Source organism: Triticum dicoccoides, chromosome 5B (assembly GCF_002162155.2).
Source record: "Triticum dicoccoides isolate Atlit2015 ecotype Zavitan chromosome 5B, WEW_v2.0, whole genome shotgun sequence".
Lineage (NCBI taxonomy): Eukaryota > Viridiplantae > Streptophyta > Magnoliopsida > Poales > Poaceae > Triticum > Triticum dicoccoides.
In genome coordinates this window covers 681,671,980-681,693,191 of record NC_041389.1, presented here as the reverse complement: position 1 = coordinate 681,693,191, position 21,212 = coordinate 681,671,980, and the positions used below count along the sequence as shown (strand labels likewise).

General features: G+C 45.5%; 1 protein-coding gene across 1 annotated transcript; it reads left to right on the top strand.

Annotated features, from left to right (window-relative positions):
- Positions 1–20,168: 20,168 nt before the first annotated feature.
- On the top strand, positions 20,169–21,074 carry LOC119310491 (phosphatidylglycerophosphate phosphatase PTPMT1-like). The gene has a single exon (XM_037586230.1). It carries the CDS (start codon positions 20,169–20,171, stop codon positions 21,072–21,074), a length of 906 nt encoding a protein of 301 aa, XP_037442127.1.
- Positions 21,075–21,212: the final 138 nt, after the last annotated feature.

Here is a 21,212-nt window from a genome sequence, read left to right as displayed (position 1 = left end):
GCCTTGGAACCCGGACACTTATCCTTTGGGACACTTGGTTAGCACACCTACAGAAACAAACTCGTCAAAATTTCAAACAGGAGACCGTGTGACAGATAGGTTCAAGAGCATACTGAATATGCCGCCTTTCAGCTTTTTTGTTCTCCTTCACAGCATCCGATAATTGGGCTCTTAAATCATTCAGTTCTTCGGCTTGCTTGATATTGGCATCTTGTAGTTTGTTCTTTTCATTAATGGTCTGTGTTAATACACATTGACCAGCGGCTTCTTGCCCTTCGGCATGTTGTTTGTCCGCTTGATCAGCCCTTAGCCTCTCCTCCAGCTGATCTGTCGAGCCTAACCATCAAGACAAAAGCATAATTAAGCAACCTTGTTGTGTGCTCGGAGCCTTATTTCTGAACTGCTGATGTACTTACCATCAGGAGCCTTCTTGGATTTCTTCAAATTTTCCAATTCGGCGGTGGTAGCAGACAGCTTTGTTTGGCATTCTTCAAGCTCCTTCGAGAACTTGTTACTCCTTTCCGTGAGTACCTAGCAATGTAACGACTCTTAAATCAGTTGGGCCAACTGCTTCAAGACTCGGGGGCTACTGGCATATGATTATTGAATCTGCGCAAAAAAAATCTTACCCGCATATCCTTTAAAAGCTGGTGAGTGGCTCCAGCAACTCCATCATGAGCAGCTCAGATATAAGCATCTGCTGAGCTGAGAGCATTAAAGGCCTCTTCGGTAAAATGTGGGTCGCGCATAGCCGCTCTCCACCGCCGGTGACCCATCGCACTCTCCACTTTGGAGTTTGTGACGGTTACATTATTCGAATCCTTCGGGAGATGACAATCCGGCATTGCTCCTGCCTCCCCTCCAGTCCTTGTGGTAGGGTCCGGGGCTGGATCAATCTATGCATGGCCGACCAGGTCTCCGGAAGCAGTCCGGCATACACTCCTCCTGCAATATGACGCAGCAGGGAACGCCACCGTCCGATCTATCCGCTGAGTGTGTACTAAAGGATTATACCTCTTTGATGCAGAGGAGGTCACGGCTGTATCATTGTTCGCCTTTCTTTTTAGAGAGGCGCCTTGTGCGAGCATCGTCTTCTTGGAGGATGCCTTTCCTACGGCACTCTGGTGCGAGCTTCACCCCTTGAAAGCATGATGTAGTGCGGCAGGTGAGTCAAAGTAGGGAAAACTCTTTTTAAGGAGATGTCTCCTGGGTAATTACATGGGAGGAAGGAAGAAGGCCGGGGTAGTCGGCTATAATGGCCACTTCCGTGCCGCCATAGCTTGTCTGATAAAAGACTTCATCCTCAAAATCTACAAATATGTCCGGATCCTCTTCGTATCCTGGATTGAGGTCTCGATTATGGTCCTCCGGCTACGGGGCAGGGTTGTAGATCCCCGCAACGACCTTTCTCCATTCATGTTAAGGGCGGTTGTATTAAATTCAATTATAAAGCATAGTTAAGGGAAAAAGATAAATTAAGGCCTATAATCAAAGACTCACCCAGTCAATGGGGGTATACATGGAGAAGCCTTCTCGACACTTCAGACGAGCGAAATCTTCCCTTTCCCCTTTGAAAAGGTCAGCCAATGTGGCGTCTAGCGCGGCGAAACTAGTCGGACCCTTGCGCCCACAACATGAGGCGTCCCCCCCCCCATTGTAATGCCACATGGGAAGCCCCCTGGATTGAAGTGGCTGAACGCATCACGTTATTGAAATCGCCATTACCTCGACTATAGATAGTCTGGAGTGGGCAAGTATTCTGATCTTGTTTGTTAACCTCTTAACCTCCGCACTATCTTCCTGTTCATAGCTTCAGGGATGCTAGTGTTGGGGAACGTAGCAGAAATTCAAAATTTTCCTACGAGTCACCAAGATCTATCTATGGAGAAAACAGCAACGAGGGGAAGGAGAGTGCATCTACATACCCTTGTAGATCGCTAAACGGAAGCGTTCAAGAGAACAGGGTTGAAGGAGTCGTACTCGTCGTGATCCAAATCACCGGAGATCCTAGTGCCGAACGGACAGCACCTCCGCGTTCAACACACATGCAGCCCGGTGACGTCTCCCATGCCTTGATCTAGCAAGGAGAGAGGGAGAGGTTGGGGAAGACTCCGTCCAGCAGTAGCACGACGGCGTGGTGGTGGTGGAGGAGCGTGGCAATCCTGCAGGGCTTCGCCAAGCACCGCGGGAGAGGAGTACTTGGGAGAAGGGAAGGGCTGCGCCAGAACATGGGGTGCGGCTGCCCTCCCACCCCTCCACTATTTATAGGTGGGGAGAGAAGGGGGCCGGCCCCCCTATATCCCATCTAGGGTTGGGGCGGCGGCCAGGGGGGAGGAGTGCCTCCCAAGTCAAGTGGAGGCCCTCCCCCTTAGGGTTTTCCCTCTCCCATGTGCATGGGCCTTGGGGGGGCTGGTGCCCCTGGCCCATTAAGGCTAGGGCGCCCCCTTACAGCCCATGCTGCTGTATTGTACGTGGTGGAACAATTTCCGGACCTTCGGACCCCTCCGGAATCCTCCGGAACCTTCTGGAAGCTTCCCGGTACAATACCAGAAAAACCCGAACTTTTCCCGGAACCCGAACAACAACTTTCCATATATAAATCTTTACCTCCGGACCATTCCAGAACTCCTCGTGACGTCTGGGATCTCATTCGGGACTCCGGACAACATTCGGTAACCACATATATCTATTCCCTATAACCCTAGCGTCATCGAACCTTAAGTGTGTAGACCCTACGGGTTCGGGAGACACGTAGACATGGCCGAGACAACTCTCCGGCCAATAACCAATAGCGGGATCTGGATACCCATGTTGGCTCCCACATGTTCCATGATGATCTCATCGGATGAACCACGATGTCAAGGACTCAATCGATCCCGTATACAATTCCCTTTGTCTAGCGGTATTGTACTTGCCCGAGATTCGATCGTCGGTATGCCGATACCTTGTTCAATCTCGTTACCGGAAAGTATCTTTACTCGTTCCGTAACACATCATACCGTGATCAACCCCTTGGTCACATTGTGCACATTATGATGATGTCCTACCGAGTGGGCCCAAAGATACCTCTCCGTTAACCGGAGTGACAAATCCCAGTCTTGATTCGTGCCAACCCAACAGACACTTTCGGAGATACCCATAGTGCACCTTCATAGCCACCCAGTTACATCGTGATGTTTGGTACACCCAAAGCATTCCTACGGTATCCGGGAGTTGCACAATCTCATGGTCTAAGGAAATGATACTTGACATTATAAAAGCTTTAGCATATGAACTACACGATCTTCGAGCTAGGCTTAGGATTGGGTCTTGTCCATCACATCATTCTCCTAATGATGTGATCCCGTTATCAACGACATCCAATGTCCATGGTCAGGAAATCGTAACCATCTATTGATCAATGAGCTAGTCAACTAGAGGCTTACTAGGGACATGGTGTTGTCTATGTATCCACACATGTATCTGAGTTTCCTATCAATACAATTATAGCATGGATAATAAACGATTATCATGAACAAGGAAATATAATAATAATAACTAATTTATTATTGCCTCTAGGGCATATTTCCAACAGCCAGCTGGCGCGCTTCTTTAAAGGAGCGGAGGAAAATTCAGGAAGACCTTGCCAGATTGGGTCCAGAAGGACAACGTCATCGATGTACAACCACTCTGAGGGCCACTCTTCGGATCCCTTCTTCGGAGTACCAGGTAGGTATCTTATTCTGCCTATACGCCATACTTCGGCACCACCCACCTCGAATATGGATCCCTTCTGGGAGCGGGTGATGAGGCAAAAATATTTCCTCCATAAATCGAAATGGGCCTCGCAGCCTAGGAATAGCTCGCAAAGAGCAACAAACCCGTGATGTGTAGAATGGAGCCCGGCGTGAGGTTGTGCAGTTGGAGACCGTAATACTCCAGAAGACCTCTAAGGAAATGGTGGATTGGAAATCCCACGCCCATCAGCAAGAAGGAAACGAATAACACCCGCTCCCCTTTATTGGGATTGGGGAATTTCTCCGCCAGGGCTTCGGCGTTGAAGGAAGTTAATCCCGCCCGAATAGGGACTAGATCCGATGGAGGGAGGTATCCCTATGCCTGAAGCTTGGTCAATTGGGTGTGGGGCACCGAACAGCTCTCCCAGTGGCCTTCTTGAGGGCCATGGGGACGTGAGGAAGAGCAAGGAGCGTTGGCCATATTTGGTTGGTTTCTTATGACAAACTCCAAGGATTTTCGTCTGGTGAGGAATGGAATCTGAGATTTGATCTCTTTAAATAAGCGCCTGCCCTACATGGTCAAGGAGTTATTTGTAAAAATACCTAGACCCTTCACATTCGTATGACACGTGGAAGCTGAGACGACGACGGCGCAGAAGCTGAAGTGCACAAGTATTTAATGTAAAATCCAAACTATACAGAATACAATGGGGAACTCGCCTTGCAAGCCGAGGACATGAAGCCGGATACAACGACGTCATTGAAGGCAAGTTTGGGGGCTACTGAGGGAGTCCTGGATTATGGGGTCCATGGAGAGCTGGCCTATGTGACATGGGCCGGATTAACGGGTCGTGAAGATACAAGAACAGAAGGCCTCCTCCCGTGTCCGGATGGGACCCTTCTCTGCATGGATGGCAAGCTTGGCGTCCCGATGTATAGTTTCCTTCCTCTGCAAACCGACTTTGTACAACCCTAGTCCCCTCCAGTACCTATATAAACTGGAGGGTTTAGTCCTTAGGGGCAATCACAATCATACAGGCTAGAAATCTAGGGTTTAGCCATTACGATCTCGAGGTAGATAAACTCTTGTAACCCCTATACTCATCATAGACAATCAAGCAGGAAGTAGGGTATTACCTCCATTAAGAGGGCCCGAACCTGGGTAAACATTGTGTCTCCTGCCTCCTTGTTACCTTCGATCCTCAGACACACAGTTCAGGACCCCCTACCCGGGATCTGCCGGTTTTGACACCGACAATCATCATCGGGCACATCGTTTGGTTCCTCTTGATCTTCAGCTTCCCCCGTTGCAGCATCACCGTATTCAGGGGGCACATAGTTTTCATCTTCTTCTTCTTCTTCGCTTTCTTCCATCATAACCCATCTTTCTCCGTGCTTGGTCCAAACATTATAGTGTGGCATTAAACCCTTATAATGAAGGTGGGTGTGAAGGGTTTTCGAGTCAGAGTAATACATCGTATTCCCACATATAGGGCATGGACAACACATAACACCATTCTGCTTATTTTCCTCAGCCACTGCGAGAAAATTATTCACGCCCTTAACGTACTCGGAGGTGCGTCTGTTACCGTACATCCATTGCCGGTTCATCTGCGTACATCATGAATAGATAAGTGACCAAATTAATAGAAGTTCATCATCACATTAAAACCAAAGTACATACATAGTTCTCATTGAACAACATATAGCTCTCTAGAGAATCTAATTAAACCATACATTGAAACTATGTAAAACATTTCAATGCAACAACAAATACAATCATAACCGCAACCAAGGTAACAATTGATCCAACGGCATAATGATACCAAGCCTCAGTATGAATGGCATATTTTTTAATCTTTCTAATCTTCAAGCGCATTGCATCCGTCTTGATCTTGTGATCACCGACGACATCCGCAACATGCAAATTCAATATCATCTTCTCCTCCTCAAATTTTTTTAATTTTTCCTTCAAGTAGTTGTTTTCTTCTTCAACTAAATTTAACCTCTTGACAATAGGTTCGGTTGGAACTTCCGGTTCACATACCTACTAGATAAAAAATCTATGTCAAGTTGCTCGGCATAATTGTCATAAACACTAAATGAAACTAATAGTTATAAAATATTATATATATATATATATATACCACATCCGAATGATAGACAGGACAAGGGCCGACGGAGGCGGATACCAAAACCATCGCACTTATAATAACAAACAATAATAAGTAAGAAAACTACACAAATATCTATCTAAATCATAAAAGTAAGAACTTTTTTCTTTTAGAAAGAAGATAAGATCAAGAGGCTCACCATTGTGGTGCCGGCAACGAGATCAGTGCGGGCGGTCAATAGCGGTGAGGACGGGGACAGGATAGGACGGACCGCCAAACCTAGACAAATCTCGAGGAAAATGGATCTTGGACAAGGAGCTTCGAGAGGAGAAAGCTTAAGTGTGGCTCAGGCATTTCATTGAACACCTCATGTGCATAGGAGGTGAGCTAGAGCACCACAAAGCTCTCCAACGGCCAGCCAGAAAAACAGAGCAGTGGAGTGCTCTGCTCGCGGGCGAGGGGGTATATATAGGCATCTCATTGGTCCCGGTTCGTGGCTGGAACCGGGAGTAAAGGACACCCTTTGGTCCTGGTTGCAGCCATGAACCGGGACCAATGGTTGTGGGCCAGGAGCGAGGCCCGTTGGTCTCGGTTCTTGTCTGGAATCGGGACTAAAGAGGCCAGACGAACCAGGACCAATGCCCCAAGAGGCCCGGCCGGCCCCCTGGCCTCACGAACCGGGACCTATGCCCCCACGGGTCCCGGTTCATGACTGAAGTGGGACTAATGGGCTGGCCCGGCCTGAACCAAAGCTCTGTTTTCTACTAGTGATCAGATGTATGAAAAATTTTGTTAGTCATGAACTAGTTAGGATTGGGACGCTGATGACCCACAACTGTAGGGGATCTATCGTAGTCCTTTTGATAAGTAAGAGCGTCGAACCCAACAAGGAGCAGAAGGAAATGACAAGTGGTTTTCAGTAAGGTTTTCTCTGCAAACACTGAAATTATCGGTAACATATAGTTTTGTGATAAGGTAATTTGTAAAAGGTAACAAGTAATGAAAGTAAATAAGTTGCAGCAAGATGGCTCAATCCTTTTTGTAGCAAAGGACAAGCCTGGACAAGTTCTTATATAGAGAAAAGCGCTCCCGAGGACACATGGGAATTATCGTCAAGCTAGTTTTCATCACTCTCATATGAGTCGCGTTCGTTACTTTGATAATTTGGTATGTGGGTGTGCCGGTGCTTGGGTACTGCCATTTCTTGGACAAGCATCCCACTTATGATTAACCCCTATTGCAAGCATCCGCAACTATAAAATAAGTATTAAGGTAAACCTAACCATAGCATGAAACATATGGATCCAAATCAGCCTCTTACGAAGTAACTCATAAACTAGGGTTTAAACTTGTGTCACTCTAGCAACCCATCATCTACTTATTACTTCCCAATGCCTTCCTCTAGGCCCAAACAATGGTGAAGTGTCATGTAGTCCACGTTCACATAGCACCACTAGAGGAGAGACAACATACATCTCATCAAAATATCAAACAAATACCAAATTCACATGACTACTTATAGCAAGACTCCTCCCATGTCCTCAGGAACAAACGTAACTACTCACAAATCATATTCATGTTCATAATCATAGGGTTATTAATATGCATTAAAGATCTAAACATATGATATTCCACCGAACAAACCAACTAGCTTCAACTACAAGGCGTAATCAACACTACTAGCAACCCACAAGTACCAATCTGAGGTTTTGGGATAAAAATTGGATACAAGAGATGAACTAGGGTTTGATAGGAGATGGTGCTGGTGAATATGTTGATGGAGATTAACCCCCTCCCAATGAGAGGATCGATGGTGATGACAATGGTGACGATTTCCCCCTCCCGGAGGGATGTTTCCCTGGCAGAACAACTCCGTCGGAGCCCTAGATTGGTTCCGCCAAGGTTCCGCCTCGTGGCGGCGGTGTCTCGTCCCGAAAGCTTTCTTATGATTTTTTTCCAGTGTGAAAGACTTCATATAACCTCGTGATGGCAGGTGGCCCATGAGGCAGGGGGCACGCCCCCCACCCTCGTGGACGGTGGGTGCCCCCCTCTGGTATTTTCTTCGCTCAGTATTTTTTATTAATTCCAAAAATAACTTCCGTGGGGTTTCAGGACTTTTGGAGTTGTGCAGAATAGGTCTCTAATATTTTTCTCCTTTTCCAGCCCAGAATTCCAGCTGCCAGCATTCTCCCTCTTCGTGTAAACCTTGTAAAATAAGAGAGAATAGACATAAGTATTGTGACATAACGTGTAATAACAGCCCATAATGCAATAAATATCAATATCAAAGTATGATGCAAAATGGACGTATCAACTCCCCCAAGCTTAGACCTCGCTTGTCCTCAAGCGGAAGCCGAAATCAAAAAATATGTCCACATGTTTAGAGATAGAGGTGTCGATAAAATAAAATACGGACATGAGGGCATCATGATCATTCTTATAACAGCAACATATATATATATATATATATATATATATATATATATATATTGTCATATGATTTCTTATGCTCAAGTAATAATCTATTCACAACGTCAAGTATGAATCAGAAACTTCATTGAAAACTAACAAACTATAATCTCGGTCATTGAAGCAATTTCAATTTATCATAACATCGAAAAGAGTCAATATAAGAGCTTTTCAACAAATCCACATACTCAACTATCATTTATTCTTTCACAATTGCTAACACTCACGCGATACTTATGGGTATGGAGTTTTAATTGGACACAGAGAAAGATAGGGGCTTATAGTGTTGCCTCCCAACCTTTTACCTCAAGGGTAATGTCAACAATAATAGTTCATGCTAACTTACATCCAATTAGATATATATACTAGGATCTTTCCAACACGAGGTGCTTGCCAAAGGATAAAATGTAAAAAGGAAAGGTGAAGATCACCATGACTCTTGCATAAGGTATAAGACAAAAGTAAAAGATAGGGCCTTCGCAGAGGGAAGCAGAGGTTTTCATGTGCTTTTATGGTTGGATGCACGAAATCTTAATGCAAAAGAACCTCACTTTATATTGCCACTTGCGATATGGACCTTTATTATGCAGTTCGTCGCTTTTATTGCTTCCATATCACAAGATTGTATAAAGCTTATTTTCTCCACACTAATAAGTAATACATATCTAGAGAGCAATTTTTATTGCATGCAACAATGACAACTTACTTGAAGGATCTTACTCAATCCATAGGTAGATATGGTGGACTCTCATGGCAAAACTGGGTTTAAGGATATTTGGAAGCACAAGTAGTATCTCTACTTAGTACAAAGAATTTGGCTAGCATGAGAGGGAAAGGCAAACTCAACATGTTGGATGATCCATGACAATATACTTTATTTCGGATATAAGAAAACATAACCCATTACGTTGTCTTCCTTGTCCAACATCAACTCTTTAGCATGTCATATTTTAATGAGTGCTCACAATCATAAAAGATGTCCAACATAGTATATTTATATGTGAGAACCTCTCTTTCTTTATTACTTTCTATTAATTGCAACGATGACCAAAACTATGTTTGTCAACTCTCAACAACTTTTATTCATCATACTCTTTATATGTGAAGTCATTACTCTCCATAAGATTAATATGATCTCTTTATTTCTTTTTATTCTTTCTTTCTCTTTTATCCCCTCAAGATCATAGCCAGATAGCCAAGCCCTTGACTCAACACTAATCTTTATTATATATAGCTCACGGACTCGATTACACAGAAGAATCATAAAGCAAAACTCAAAACTAGATCATAGTAAAACTTTATTCTACTAGATCAAGATATTACCAAAAGGATCAAACTAAGAAAAAGGGTAAAGATAGGAGTGTGATGGTGATACGATACCGGGGCACCTCCCCCAAGCTTGGCAGTTGCCAAGGGGAGTGCCCATACCCATGTGTTTATGTCTCCTTCTTCGGAGGTGGTGAGATAGAGTTGTTGATGATGTAGGCTTGTCGTCCATCTTCCAAGCATAGGCTCCCCATCATAGAAGGATGATCGAGTCTCCGGGATCCTCAAATCTGCTGCCAAACTCATCCTCTTGAATCTATATTCATACTCATAGTTTTGGTTTTGCAGGTCATAGATCTGGGCTTGGAGGTGCTTGATTTTCTCATGAAGCTTGAAGATGGTCTCCCCAATGTTCTTGGCGTCCAGCTTGTGGTTGTTGGTGAACTCCGCGATCATCATGTGGTTGGAGTTGAGTTCGCGTTCCACCATCCCTTGGCACTTGAAAACTTGTTGTTCCATTGCTTCAAGTCTTGTCTCCATGCTTCCGGTCCTCTTTGGTCCCTCAACATCATGGATGTGCAGCACCCCCTCGCGCATCTCAATGGTTTGAGGGTGTTGCAGCACCTCCACGAGGTAGGGGTTGATGACCTTCTCGAAAAACTTGTCCTTGTGGGCGCTTAAAGACGTCATGGTGATCTAGATCAGTCAGAAAAACAGCTCGAAACAAAGACAGAGGATATTTGCGTGATACGGTGGTCAAAACATTCGGGAGATTATATAATAAATGTTTACCGACCAAAAGAAGTATCGTGCAAGAAAACGGAGTCTGGAGAGCACACGAGGTGTCCACGAGGCAGGGGGCGCGCCCTGGGGGTAGGGCGCGCACTCCACCCTCGTGGACGCCTCGTGTCCTTCCCGAACTACTTCTTATTTTCCTATTTTCTTAAATATTACAAAACGGAGAAAAATTGCTATTAGAACTGTTTCGGAGTCAGTTTACTTACCGTACCACATACCTATTCCTTTTCGGAGTCTGGAACGTCCTAGAAAGTGTCCCTTATGTATTCCTCCGGAGTCACGGTTTCAATAACATTAGTTTCAATATTTATTGGATTACCTGAGATATAATGTTTGATACTTTGGCTGTTCACCACCTTCAGACTTGTACCTTCAAAGTTGTTGATTTTTATGGCACTGGAACGATCGACCTCCTTGATAACGTAAGGACCTTCCCATTTAGAGAGGAGTTTTCCTGCAAAAAAACTGAAACGAGAGTTGAAAAGCAACACATAATCACCTACATTAAACTCACGCTTTTGTATCCTTTTGTCATGCCATCTTTTAACTTTTTCTTTAAACAGTTTGGCATTCCCATAGGCTTGAGTTCTCCATTCATCAAGTGAGCTAATGTCAAATAATCTCTTCTCACCGGCAAGTTTGAAATCATAGTTGAGCTCTTTCATCGCCCAATATGCCTTATGTTCTAGTTCGATAGGTAAGTGACATGCTTTTCCATAAACCATTTTATATGGAGACATACCCATAGGATTTTTATATGCAGTTCTATAAGCCCATAATGCATCATCAAGTTTCTTGGACCAATTCTTTCTAGATCTATTAATAGTCTTTTGCAAAATCAATTTAAGCTCTCTGTTACTCAGTTCTACTTGGCCACTAGACTGTGGGTGATATGGAGATGCAATTCTATGATTAACATCATACTTAGCAAGCATTTTACGAAAAGCACCATGAATAAAATGTGAACCACCATCAGTCATTAGGTATCTAGGGACTCCAAACCTCGAAAAAATAACTTCTTTAAGCATCTTAATAGCGGTGTTATGATCAACACTACTAGTTGGAATAGCTTCTACCCACTTAGTAACGTAATCAACAACAACTAAAATATGTGTATACCCATTAGATGAAGGAAACGGTCCCATATAATCAAAGCCCCAAACATCAAATGGTTCAATAACAAGTGAATAATTCATAGGCATTTCTTGATGTCTACTAATATTACCAATTCTTTCACATTCATCGCAAGACAAGACAAACTTACGGGCATCCTTAAAGAGAGTAGGCCAATAAAAAACTGGATTGCAATACCTTATGCGCAGTTCTATCTCCAGCATGGTGTCCTCCATAAGCCTCAGAGTGACACTTGCATAGGATCTGTTCCTGTTCATGCTCGGATACACAACGTCTAATAACACCATCTACTCCTTCTTTATAAAGGTGTGGGTCATCCCAGAAGTAATGTCCTAAATAGAAAAACTTTTTCTTTTACTGGTATGTGAAACTAGGTGGTATAAATTTGGCAACAATGTAATTAGCATAATCAGCATACCATGGAGTAGTACGAGAAGCATTTATGACAGCTAATTGTTCATCAGGAAAGCTATCATTAATAGGTAGTGGGTCATCAAGAACATTTTCTAACCTAGACAACTTGTCTGCAATGGGGTTCTCAGCTCCCTTTCTATCAATAATATGCAAATCAAATTCTTGTAGTAGGAGAACCCATCTAATAATTCTAGGTTTAGCATCTTTCTTTTCCATAAGATATTTAATAGCAGCATGATCAGTGTGAACATTTACTTTAGAATCAACAATATAAGGTCTGAACTTATCGCAAGTAAATACAACTGCTAAAAATTCCTTTTCAGTAGTAGCATAATTTCTCTCAGCACTGTCTAGAGTTTTACTAGCATATTGAATAACATTTAATTTCTTATCAACTCTTTGTCCTAGAACAGCACCTACAGCATAATCACTAGCATCACACATAATTTCAAAGGGTAAATTTCAATCAGGTGGCTAAACGATAGGTGCAGAAATCAAAGTTTTCTTAAGTATTTTGAATGCTTCTACACAATCATCATCAAATACAAAAGGAATATCTTTTTGTAAGAGATTAGTCAGAGGCCTGGAAATTTTAGAGAAGTCTTTAATGAACCTATTATAAAAACTGGCATGACCAAGGAAACTTCTTATACCTTTAATGTCTTTAGGACACGACATCTTTTCAATAGCATCAACTTTAGCTTTATCAACTTCAATACCTCTTTCAGAAATTTTATGCCCCAAGACAATACCTTCATTAACCATAAAGTGTCACTTCTCCCAATTCAAGAAAAGACTAGTTTCTTCATATCTCTGCAAAACTCGTTCAAGGTTGCTCAAGCAATCATCAAAAGAAGATCCATAAACGGAGAAATCATCCATAAAAACCTCAACAATCTTTTCACAAAAGTCAGAGAATATAGCCATCATGCATCTTTGAAAGGTAGAAGGTGCATTACATAAACCAAAAGGCATACGTCTATAAGCAGAAGTACCAAAAGGGCAAGTAAAAGTGGTCTTTTCTTGATCCTCGATTGATACAGGTATTTGAGAGAAGCCAGAGTAACCATCTAGAAAGCAAAAATGAGTATGTTTGGATAATCTTTCTAGCATTTCATCAATAAAAGGCAAAGGGTCATGATCCTTTTTAGTAGCTTTATTTAATTTGCGGAAATCAATTACCATCCTATAGCCTGTAACAATTCTTTGCGGGATCAATTCATCTTTATCATTAGGAACGACAGTAATACCTCCCTTCTTAGGGACACAATGGACAGGACTTACCCACTGACTATCAGCAACGGGATAAATTATACCTGCCTCCAGGAGCTTTAGTATTTCTTTTCTTACCACTTCTTTCATCTTAGGATTCAACCACCGTTGGTGATCAACAACTGGTTTAGCGTCTTTCTCCAATTTTATTTTGTGTTGGCATAGATTGGGACTAATGCATTTAAGATCATCAAGAGTATATCCAACAGTAGCACGGTGCTTCTTCAGAGTTTTCAATATTTTTTTCCTCTTCCTGCTCTGAAAGGTTAGCACTAATAATAACAGGATATATCTTCTTTTCATCAAGATAAGCATATTTAAGAGTATCAGGTAGTGGTTTAAGCTCAAACACGGGATCACCCTTGGGTGGTGGAGGATCCCCTAGGATTTCAATAGGCAAGTTGTGTTTCAAAATAGGTCCCTGTTTAAAGAACACTTCATCTATCTCCCTTCTTTCATTCATAAACATATCTTTTTCATGGTCTAGCAAATATTGTTCTAAAGGATCATTAGGAGGCACGACAATAGAAGCAAGACCAATAATTTCATCTTTACTAGGCAATTCTTTATCATGGGGTTGTCTACAAAATTTAGCGAAATTAAACTCATGAGACATATCCCCCAATCCAATACTAACAACATCCTTTTTGCAGTCTATCTTAGCATTAATAGTATTCAAGAAGGGTCTACCAAATATGATGGAACAAAAGCTATCTTGTGGGGAACCAAGAACAAGAAAATCAGCAGGATATTTAACTTTCCCACACAAGACTTCAACATTTCTAACAATCCCAACTGGTGAAATAGTATCTCTATTGGCAAGCTTAATTGTAACATCAATTTCTTCTATCTTAGCAGGTGCAATATCATGCATTATTTAGTTGTATAGAGAATGAGATATCACACTTGCACTAGCACCCATATCACATAAGACATGATAACAATGATCTCCTATTTTAACAGAAATAGCAGGCATGCCTACAACAGGTCTATGTTTATTTTTAGTATCTGGTCTAGCAATTCTATCAGCTTCATCACAGAAGTAAATAACATGCCCATCAATATTATCAGCCAAGAGATCTTTAATCATAGCAATACTAGGTTCAACTTTAATTTGCTCAGGTGGTGTAGGTGTTCTAGTATTACTCTTACGAACCATAGTTGAAGCTTTAGCATGATCCTTTATCCTAACAGGGAAAGGTGGTTTCTCAATATAGGTAGTAGGAACAATAGGATCATTATAAGTGATAGTCTTTTCTTCAAATTTAATAGGTGCAACTACTTTTACTTCAATGGGAGGATTATATTTAAACCACTTCTCCTTAGGGAGATCAACATGAGTAGCAAATGATTCACAGAAAGAAGCTACTATGTTAGAGTCAAGTCCATAATTAGTACTAAATTCACGAAAAGCATTGGTATCCATAAAAGATTTAACACAATAAAACTTAGGTGTCATACCTGACTCCTTACCTTCGTCGAGATTCCAATTTTCAGAGTTGCATTTAATTCTTTCCAATAAATCTCATCTGAATTCAATAGTCTTCATCATAAAAGAACTAGTACAAGAAGTATCGAGCATGGAGCGATTGTTGAGAGAAAGTCGAGCATAAACAATTTGAATAATCATTTCTCTTGAAAGCTCATGATTGGAGCATGAATATAACATTGACTTAAGCCTCCCCCAAGCTTGAGCGATGTTTTCTCCTTCGCGAGGCCAAAAATTATATATGTAATTACGATCACGATGAACAAGATGCATAGGATAAAACTTCTGATGAAATTCCAATTTCAATCGGTTGTAGTTCCATGATCCCATATCATCACATAGCCTAACCATGTCAATGCCTCTCCCTTCAAAGATAAAGGGAAGACCTTCTTCTTGATAACATCCTCGGGCATACCTGCAAGCTTAAATAATCCACAAACTTCATCCACACATATTAGGTGCAAATCGGGATGCAATGTTCCATCTCTTGTAAAAGGATTAGGTAGCAGTTTTTCTACCATACCCGAAGGAATTTCAAAGTAAACATTTTCAGTAGGTTTAGTAGGTTGAGGATCAACTCTTTGCTCTACTGGTGGGGGTGAAGATACCCCGAACAAGCCCCTCAAAGGATTATGTTCCATAGGAACAAGTGACAGTAAATTTCAGCACACTACATAAATTTTTCCTTACCAAATTCCACTTACCAAAGGCGCTTCACTCCCCGGCAACGGCGCCAGAAAAGAGTCTTGATGACCCACAAGTGTAGGGGATCTATCGTAGTCCTTTCGATAAGTAAGAGTGTCGAACCCAACGAGGAGCAGAAGGAAATGACAAGCGGTTTTCAGTAAGGTTTTCTCTGCAAGCACTGAAATTATCGGTAACAGATAGTTTTGTGATAAGGCAATTTGTAAAAGGTAACAAGTAATGAAAGTAAATAAGGTGCAGCAAGATGTCCCAATCCTTTTTATAGCAAAAGGACAAGCCTAGACAAGTTCTTATATAGAGAAAAGCGCTCCCGAGGACACATGGGAATTATCGTCAAGCTAGTTTTCATCACGCTCATATGATTCGCGTTCGTTACTTTGATAATTTGGTATGTGGGTGGACCGGTGCTTGGGTACTGCCCTTTCTTGGACAAGCATCCCGCTTATGATTAACCCCTATTGCAAGCATCCGCAACTACAAAATAAGTATTACGGTAAACCTAACCATAGCATGAAACATATGGATCCAAATCAGCCCCTTACGAAGCAACTTATAAACTAGGGTTTAAGCTTCTGCCACTCTAGCAACCCATCATCTACTTATTACTTCCCAATGCTTTCCTATAGGCCCAAACAATGGTGAAGTGACATGTAGTCGACGTTCACATAACACCACTAGAGGAGAGACAACATACATCTCATCAAAATATCGAACGAATACCAAATTCACATGACTACTTATAGCAAGACTTCTCCCATGTCCTCAGGAACAAACGTAACTACTCACAAATCATATTCATGTTCATAATCAGAGGGGTATTAATATGCATTAAGGATCTGAACATATGATCTTCCACCGAATAAACCAACTAGCATCAACTACAAGGAGTAATCAACACTACTAGCAACCCACAGGTACCAATCTGAGGTTTTGGGACAAAGATTGGATACAAGAGATGAACTATGGTTTGAGAGGAGATGGTGCTGGTGAAGATGTTGATGGAGATTGACCCCCTCCCGATGAGAGGATCGACGGTGATGACGATGGTGATGATTTCCCCCTCCCGGAGGGATGTTTCCCCGAGAGAACAGCTCCGCCGGAGCCCTAGATTGGTTCCGCCTCATGGCGGTTGTGTCTCGTCCCGAAAGCTTGCTTATGATTTTTTCCAGGGTGAAAGACTTCATATAGCCAAAGATGGGCACCAGGGGCCTGCCAGGTGGCCCAGGAGGCAGGGGGCGCGCCCCCCACCCTCGTGGATGGTGGGTGGCCCCCCTCTGGTATTTTCTTCGCTCAGTATTTTTTATTAATTCCAAAAATAACTTCCGCGGGGTTTCAGGACTTTTGTAGTTGTGCAGAATAGGTCTCTAATATTTGCTCCTTTTCCAGCCCAGAATTCCAGCTGCCAGCATTCTCCCTCTTCGTGTAAACCTTGTAAAATAAGAGAGAATAGGCATAAGTATTGTGACATAACGTGTAGTAACAGCCCATAATGCAATAAATATCAATATCAAAGCATGATGCAAAATGGACGTATCAGACGCGTTAATGCTTTGTGAACCGGATCGCGCTGATTCAGGTTAAATTAATGGTAAATCCCCTTTACTCCACAAATAAAAGACTACGAGACATATACAGTGACTTTGTCAATCTAAAAATGTTGTACTGGCTTGGTATATCTAAGGCGCTCATTGAGATAGGATCTGCATGTGTATATCATATGGGTGAGCGTATACACTTGCCATCGTTTTTGGTGCTAGGGTCGTTTGGTAGACTGTAAAAAATTGTTTCCCTACTTGCCTTTTGGAAAGTTCCTCTCTCCTATAAAGCTTGGCCCCTGTGTCGCCCCCACAGGGACAACTCGGGTAGCTCAAACCCTAGCCCTCCATCCGGGCTCCCTTCCGCATCTCCTATCCCTCGTCACTGTCAGAGGGGGGTCGCCAGAATGTCACGCGGACGCGGGGGGTGGTGGCGACAAGGATCTGGTCGCTCCGCCCCTATGGAGGATCTGGGAGCCGAGGTGGCGACCACGAGTGGTGGTGCTGCGTCATCCTCAGCAAGCAGCGTCAGCGGGTGCTGGCTATCCATCTCGGTTGTGCGGGCGGCATGGTGACAGTGGGCGACGGATGTGGTGCGTGGTGGTCTTGAGTGCACCCGCATCAGATCTGATGGTATCTTCCTCTCCAACCTCTCGTCACCCCCATCTTAGATCCGCTCGGGGGTCTGCGGGCATCATAGTTGTGTCTCCTCTTGAGGTGGTTGGGAAGAAGGACAGAAATCCGTGGCCAACTATGCTGGCCTGCCGGCGGCGACACTCTTGGGCGGCGTCCCCTACATGTTGGCGCTGGTAAAGTTTCCCTTTTCCCCCTCCTATTTCTCCATGTTGCTCGTGTATCGGATGAAAACCCAAATCCCTCAGGATTGGGCGGCAGTGATGTCATGAGCATGTCACCCTCAAGGGGGTGTCGTCTTTGGTGAGCTTTCGGGGAAGCATGCTTATTTTGGTTGGGGGTTGTCGGCAAGGGGGGAGGGGTCGGAGGTTTCGTGCTAGTGTTGGCAGCGAGGCCGCTCAAGTTTGCATCTTCTATGGATGTTGCTGGCTACCGGAGTTTGCCATCGGCCAATTGGGCAGGGGATAGGGTTCCACTCCCAGGTTGTCTTTGCTCGCCGGTGTTGGCATGAGCTCAGTACTAATCACCGTGAACTTGGTGTCGTCTCTCAGCTCAGTCTCAGATACCTTCCTTCCTTTTGATGCTCGACCATGCATCAGCAGCCTTGCCGTGTAGTTTTGCTTCTCCTCGTGTGCAGATATCATGTAATGCCGATGCTCCCCTTGGTTGAGCTCTATGTAGTTTGGTGGTGGCGTCATGGTGTGGTATTTCGGTTGGCAATGGCGTTGGTCGCTCTTTAGCCCTCGGATGGGCGTCTCCACCTCTCGAGGGATCAGTGCCCTTCGTGCCAGGGCGAGGGGGTGGGGAGCCCCCTTCTGAGGTGGAGGAGGGCGACATTGACGACCAGAGCCCATGGAGATAACAACGGCGCTCGACAAGGTACTGAATGTTTCTTCCCCAAGATTTTTCTTGTGTCCTACGTGATGCTCTGCTCGCTACGGAGGGCTTCTCCGACTTCTAGCTGCATTTGTGCTTTATTTTCCATATCTTTGCTAGTAATTTGTACTCTCTTTTTATCCATTTTGATGACAAGTATTTTCGGACGGAGGGAGTAGTAGCCTAATAGCTATTTACACATCACCATGTATCTTGTTGTTGTTTCTTTTTTCCCTTTTTTAGAAAAGGAGGATGACCCCCGGCCTCTGCATCCGGGAGATGCATACGGCCACTTTATTGATTATTCTCAAGGACCTTACAAAGTATTACAACAATGTGCCTGAATCCATCATCTTGGCAACATATGCCGCTATTCCTATCCAAAATGATGAAGGGGTGCTAGTTGGGCCACTACCCAGACCAATCACCTAAGCCTAACATCAAAAGCCGGAAGCCGAAACACATTCGGAAGCCCCAGCCGAGCCACATACCCGGTCTGGGGCACAATCAGGTCAGACGCACTCGTGTGTCATCGCCGCCATCTTCCACAGGTCCGTCTTCAGATCAAATTGAGGCTTCTACCTTGTCTGGCCACTCAGCCATCGACGTCACCACGACACCAGACAGCTTCGTCCTCCTGCGCGAGTCCATCGCCACACATCGGACGCCGAATTTCCACTGCGCCATGCCGCCGAGATACGCCGCCATCAATGAGTAGGATGAAGCACCGCTCCTCCGAGACTGGCAGGGCTGCTGAAGACCAATACGCCACCAAGTAAACAAAGCATCACATCCACCCCAAGCTCACCACGAACGACACCCCCAAGAAGGTGACGACGCCCGAAGCACCGCTGTCGCTCGATCCAGCAAGGATTTGGGCTTTCGTCCGGCATACGAGCTGGGTGGAAGGAAGAGGGGAAGGAGGCAACCTGGACGGCGCCTACAAGAAGGGTACGGCACCCTCGGGCGTCGCCGCCGTCGTGACCAGCACTGCTGGCCTCGGATTTCTCTGGAACCACCTCCCACCTCCAGCCGCCAAACAGGTACAACTCCGGCGACAAAGGCCGCCCAAAGCAGGACCATCGAAGGCAGCCCTGGTTGAAGTAGACGGAGGCCTTCAGATCTGGATCGGACGCCGCCGAGATGCCCGCACCATAGCCGCCACCAGCCGCCGCCTCGCCGCCCCCGCGGCCGAGGAAGAACCGCCAGCACCAACGAGCACCGCTCAAGCCAAAGAAGTCTCGCCGGAAGGGCCGCCGCCCCAGATCCAAAGAGCCACGCTCACCCATCTCCGAAGAGATGAGCGGCTCGCGCGAAGCCAGCCGCTCCAGCCACCGCAACGAGCACCACTCCGAGGCCCCATCCCAGACCGACCCCCTCCTATATTTGTTCGATGTAATTCTGACCGTTGATGGTTTTGTTAATTCAAAGTCGGTTCCGTTTTTTAAAAAAAAGATCGTGTGGTAGATGAGCACGCGACGTCTTTTTTGTTGCCCCTGTATGCGCGTGACGATTAACCGTTTCATAAAAAAAAAAACGTTGCCATGGTTTACACGTTGGGACAGATCGCTTTGATACAGTCCATTACAGATACGAAGACGTGCAGGAGCAGGCCTCGGAGATTAAACGGGATACAAGTTACGTGCCTTATATTGATCCCGTGGAGCAGATTTTCCGAGGGTTCCGATCGACCGCAGCGGATTGCATCGAGACATCGACTTCGACGAACACTTCGTCACGATCAGAGATGCGCTCCGACGAGCACACGTTCGGCCCCGCCGGAGTGGGGCTGCAGCACCTTCACGGGCACGTCGACAACCCCGACGGAGTGGAGCTGCAGCTCCTTCGCGGGCACTTCTTCTTGGACGACGACGACGGCAGCGCTAGGTTCGCGGACGAGAAAGCCTCGGCAGAGTCATTGTCGGCGACGGCTCTGGACGCGGCGAAGCGGGCGGCGGTGGGAGTGGGCGCGCGGGTGCTCTTCTACCCGAAGCTGGCCTACAAGCTGGTGGCCGGCCGGCCGGCTCGGGGCAAAGCCTCGGAGGAGTCGTCGTCATCGTCATCGTCATCGGCGACGACTCTAGACGCGGCCAAGCACGCGGCGGTGGGCGTGGGCGCGCGGGCGCTCTTCTACCCGACGCTCGCCTACAGCCTGGCCCGGGACCGCCTCTCGTCCGACTTCCACTGGTGGGACCGCATCGACGGCACCAACATCCTGCTCGGCGCCGTCCCGTTCCCGAGCGACGTGCCGGCCCTCCACGCCGACGGCGTCCGCGCCGTCGTCACGCTCACCGAGCCCTACGAGCGGCTCGTGCCCAAGTCACTGTACGTTAAACACAAGATCGAGAACCTGGTGCTGCCAACCACGGACTACCTCTACGCGCCGTCGCAGAAGGACCTCCGCGAAGCCACGGCGTTCATCCGCGGCGTCGCGGAGAAAGGGGAATCGGCGTACGTGCACTGCAAGGCCGGGCGCGCGCGCAGCGCCACGGTGGTGATGTGCTACCTGGTGAGGTACAAGGGGATGACGGCGGAGGAGGCGAAAGCACACGTGGAGAGGTGCCGGCCCAGGGTGTCGCTGGCTCCGGCGCAGTGGCAGGCGGTCCAGGACTTCGAGGACTTCTGCCGGCGGCCGGCCGGTGGCTCGGAGTGAAGCCAACTGCTCCAACTCTGCGGATGGATCACGCGAGCACGACGCTAGCTAGGTTTTGAGCTTCACAGGTGCTGGACGTGAGCATCAATGTTCGAACACTGTTCCGTTATTCCTAATAAAGTATAATGTACTAAACTA

Coding starts and splice junctions, on each gene's coding strand:
- LOC119310491 (XM_037586230.1), top strand. CDS start 20,169: ATGCGCTCCGACGAGCACACGTTCGGCCCCGCCGGAGTGGGGCTGCAG.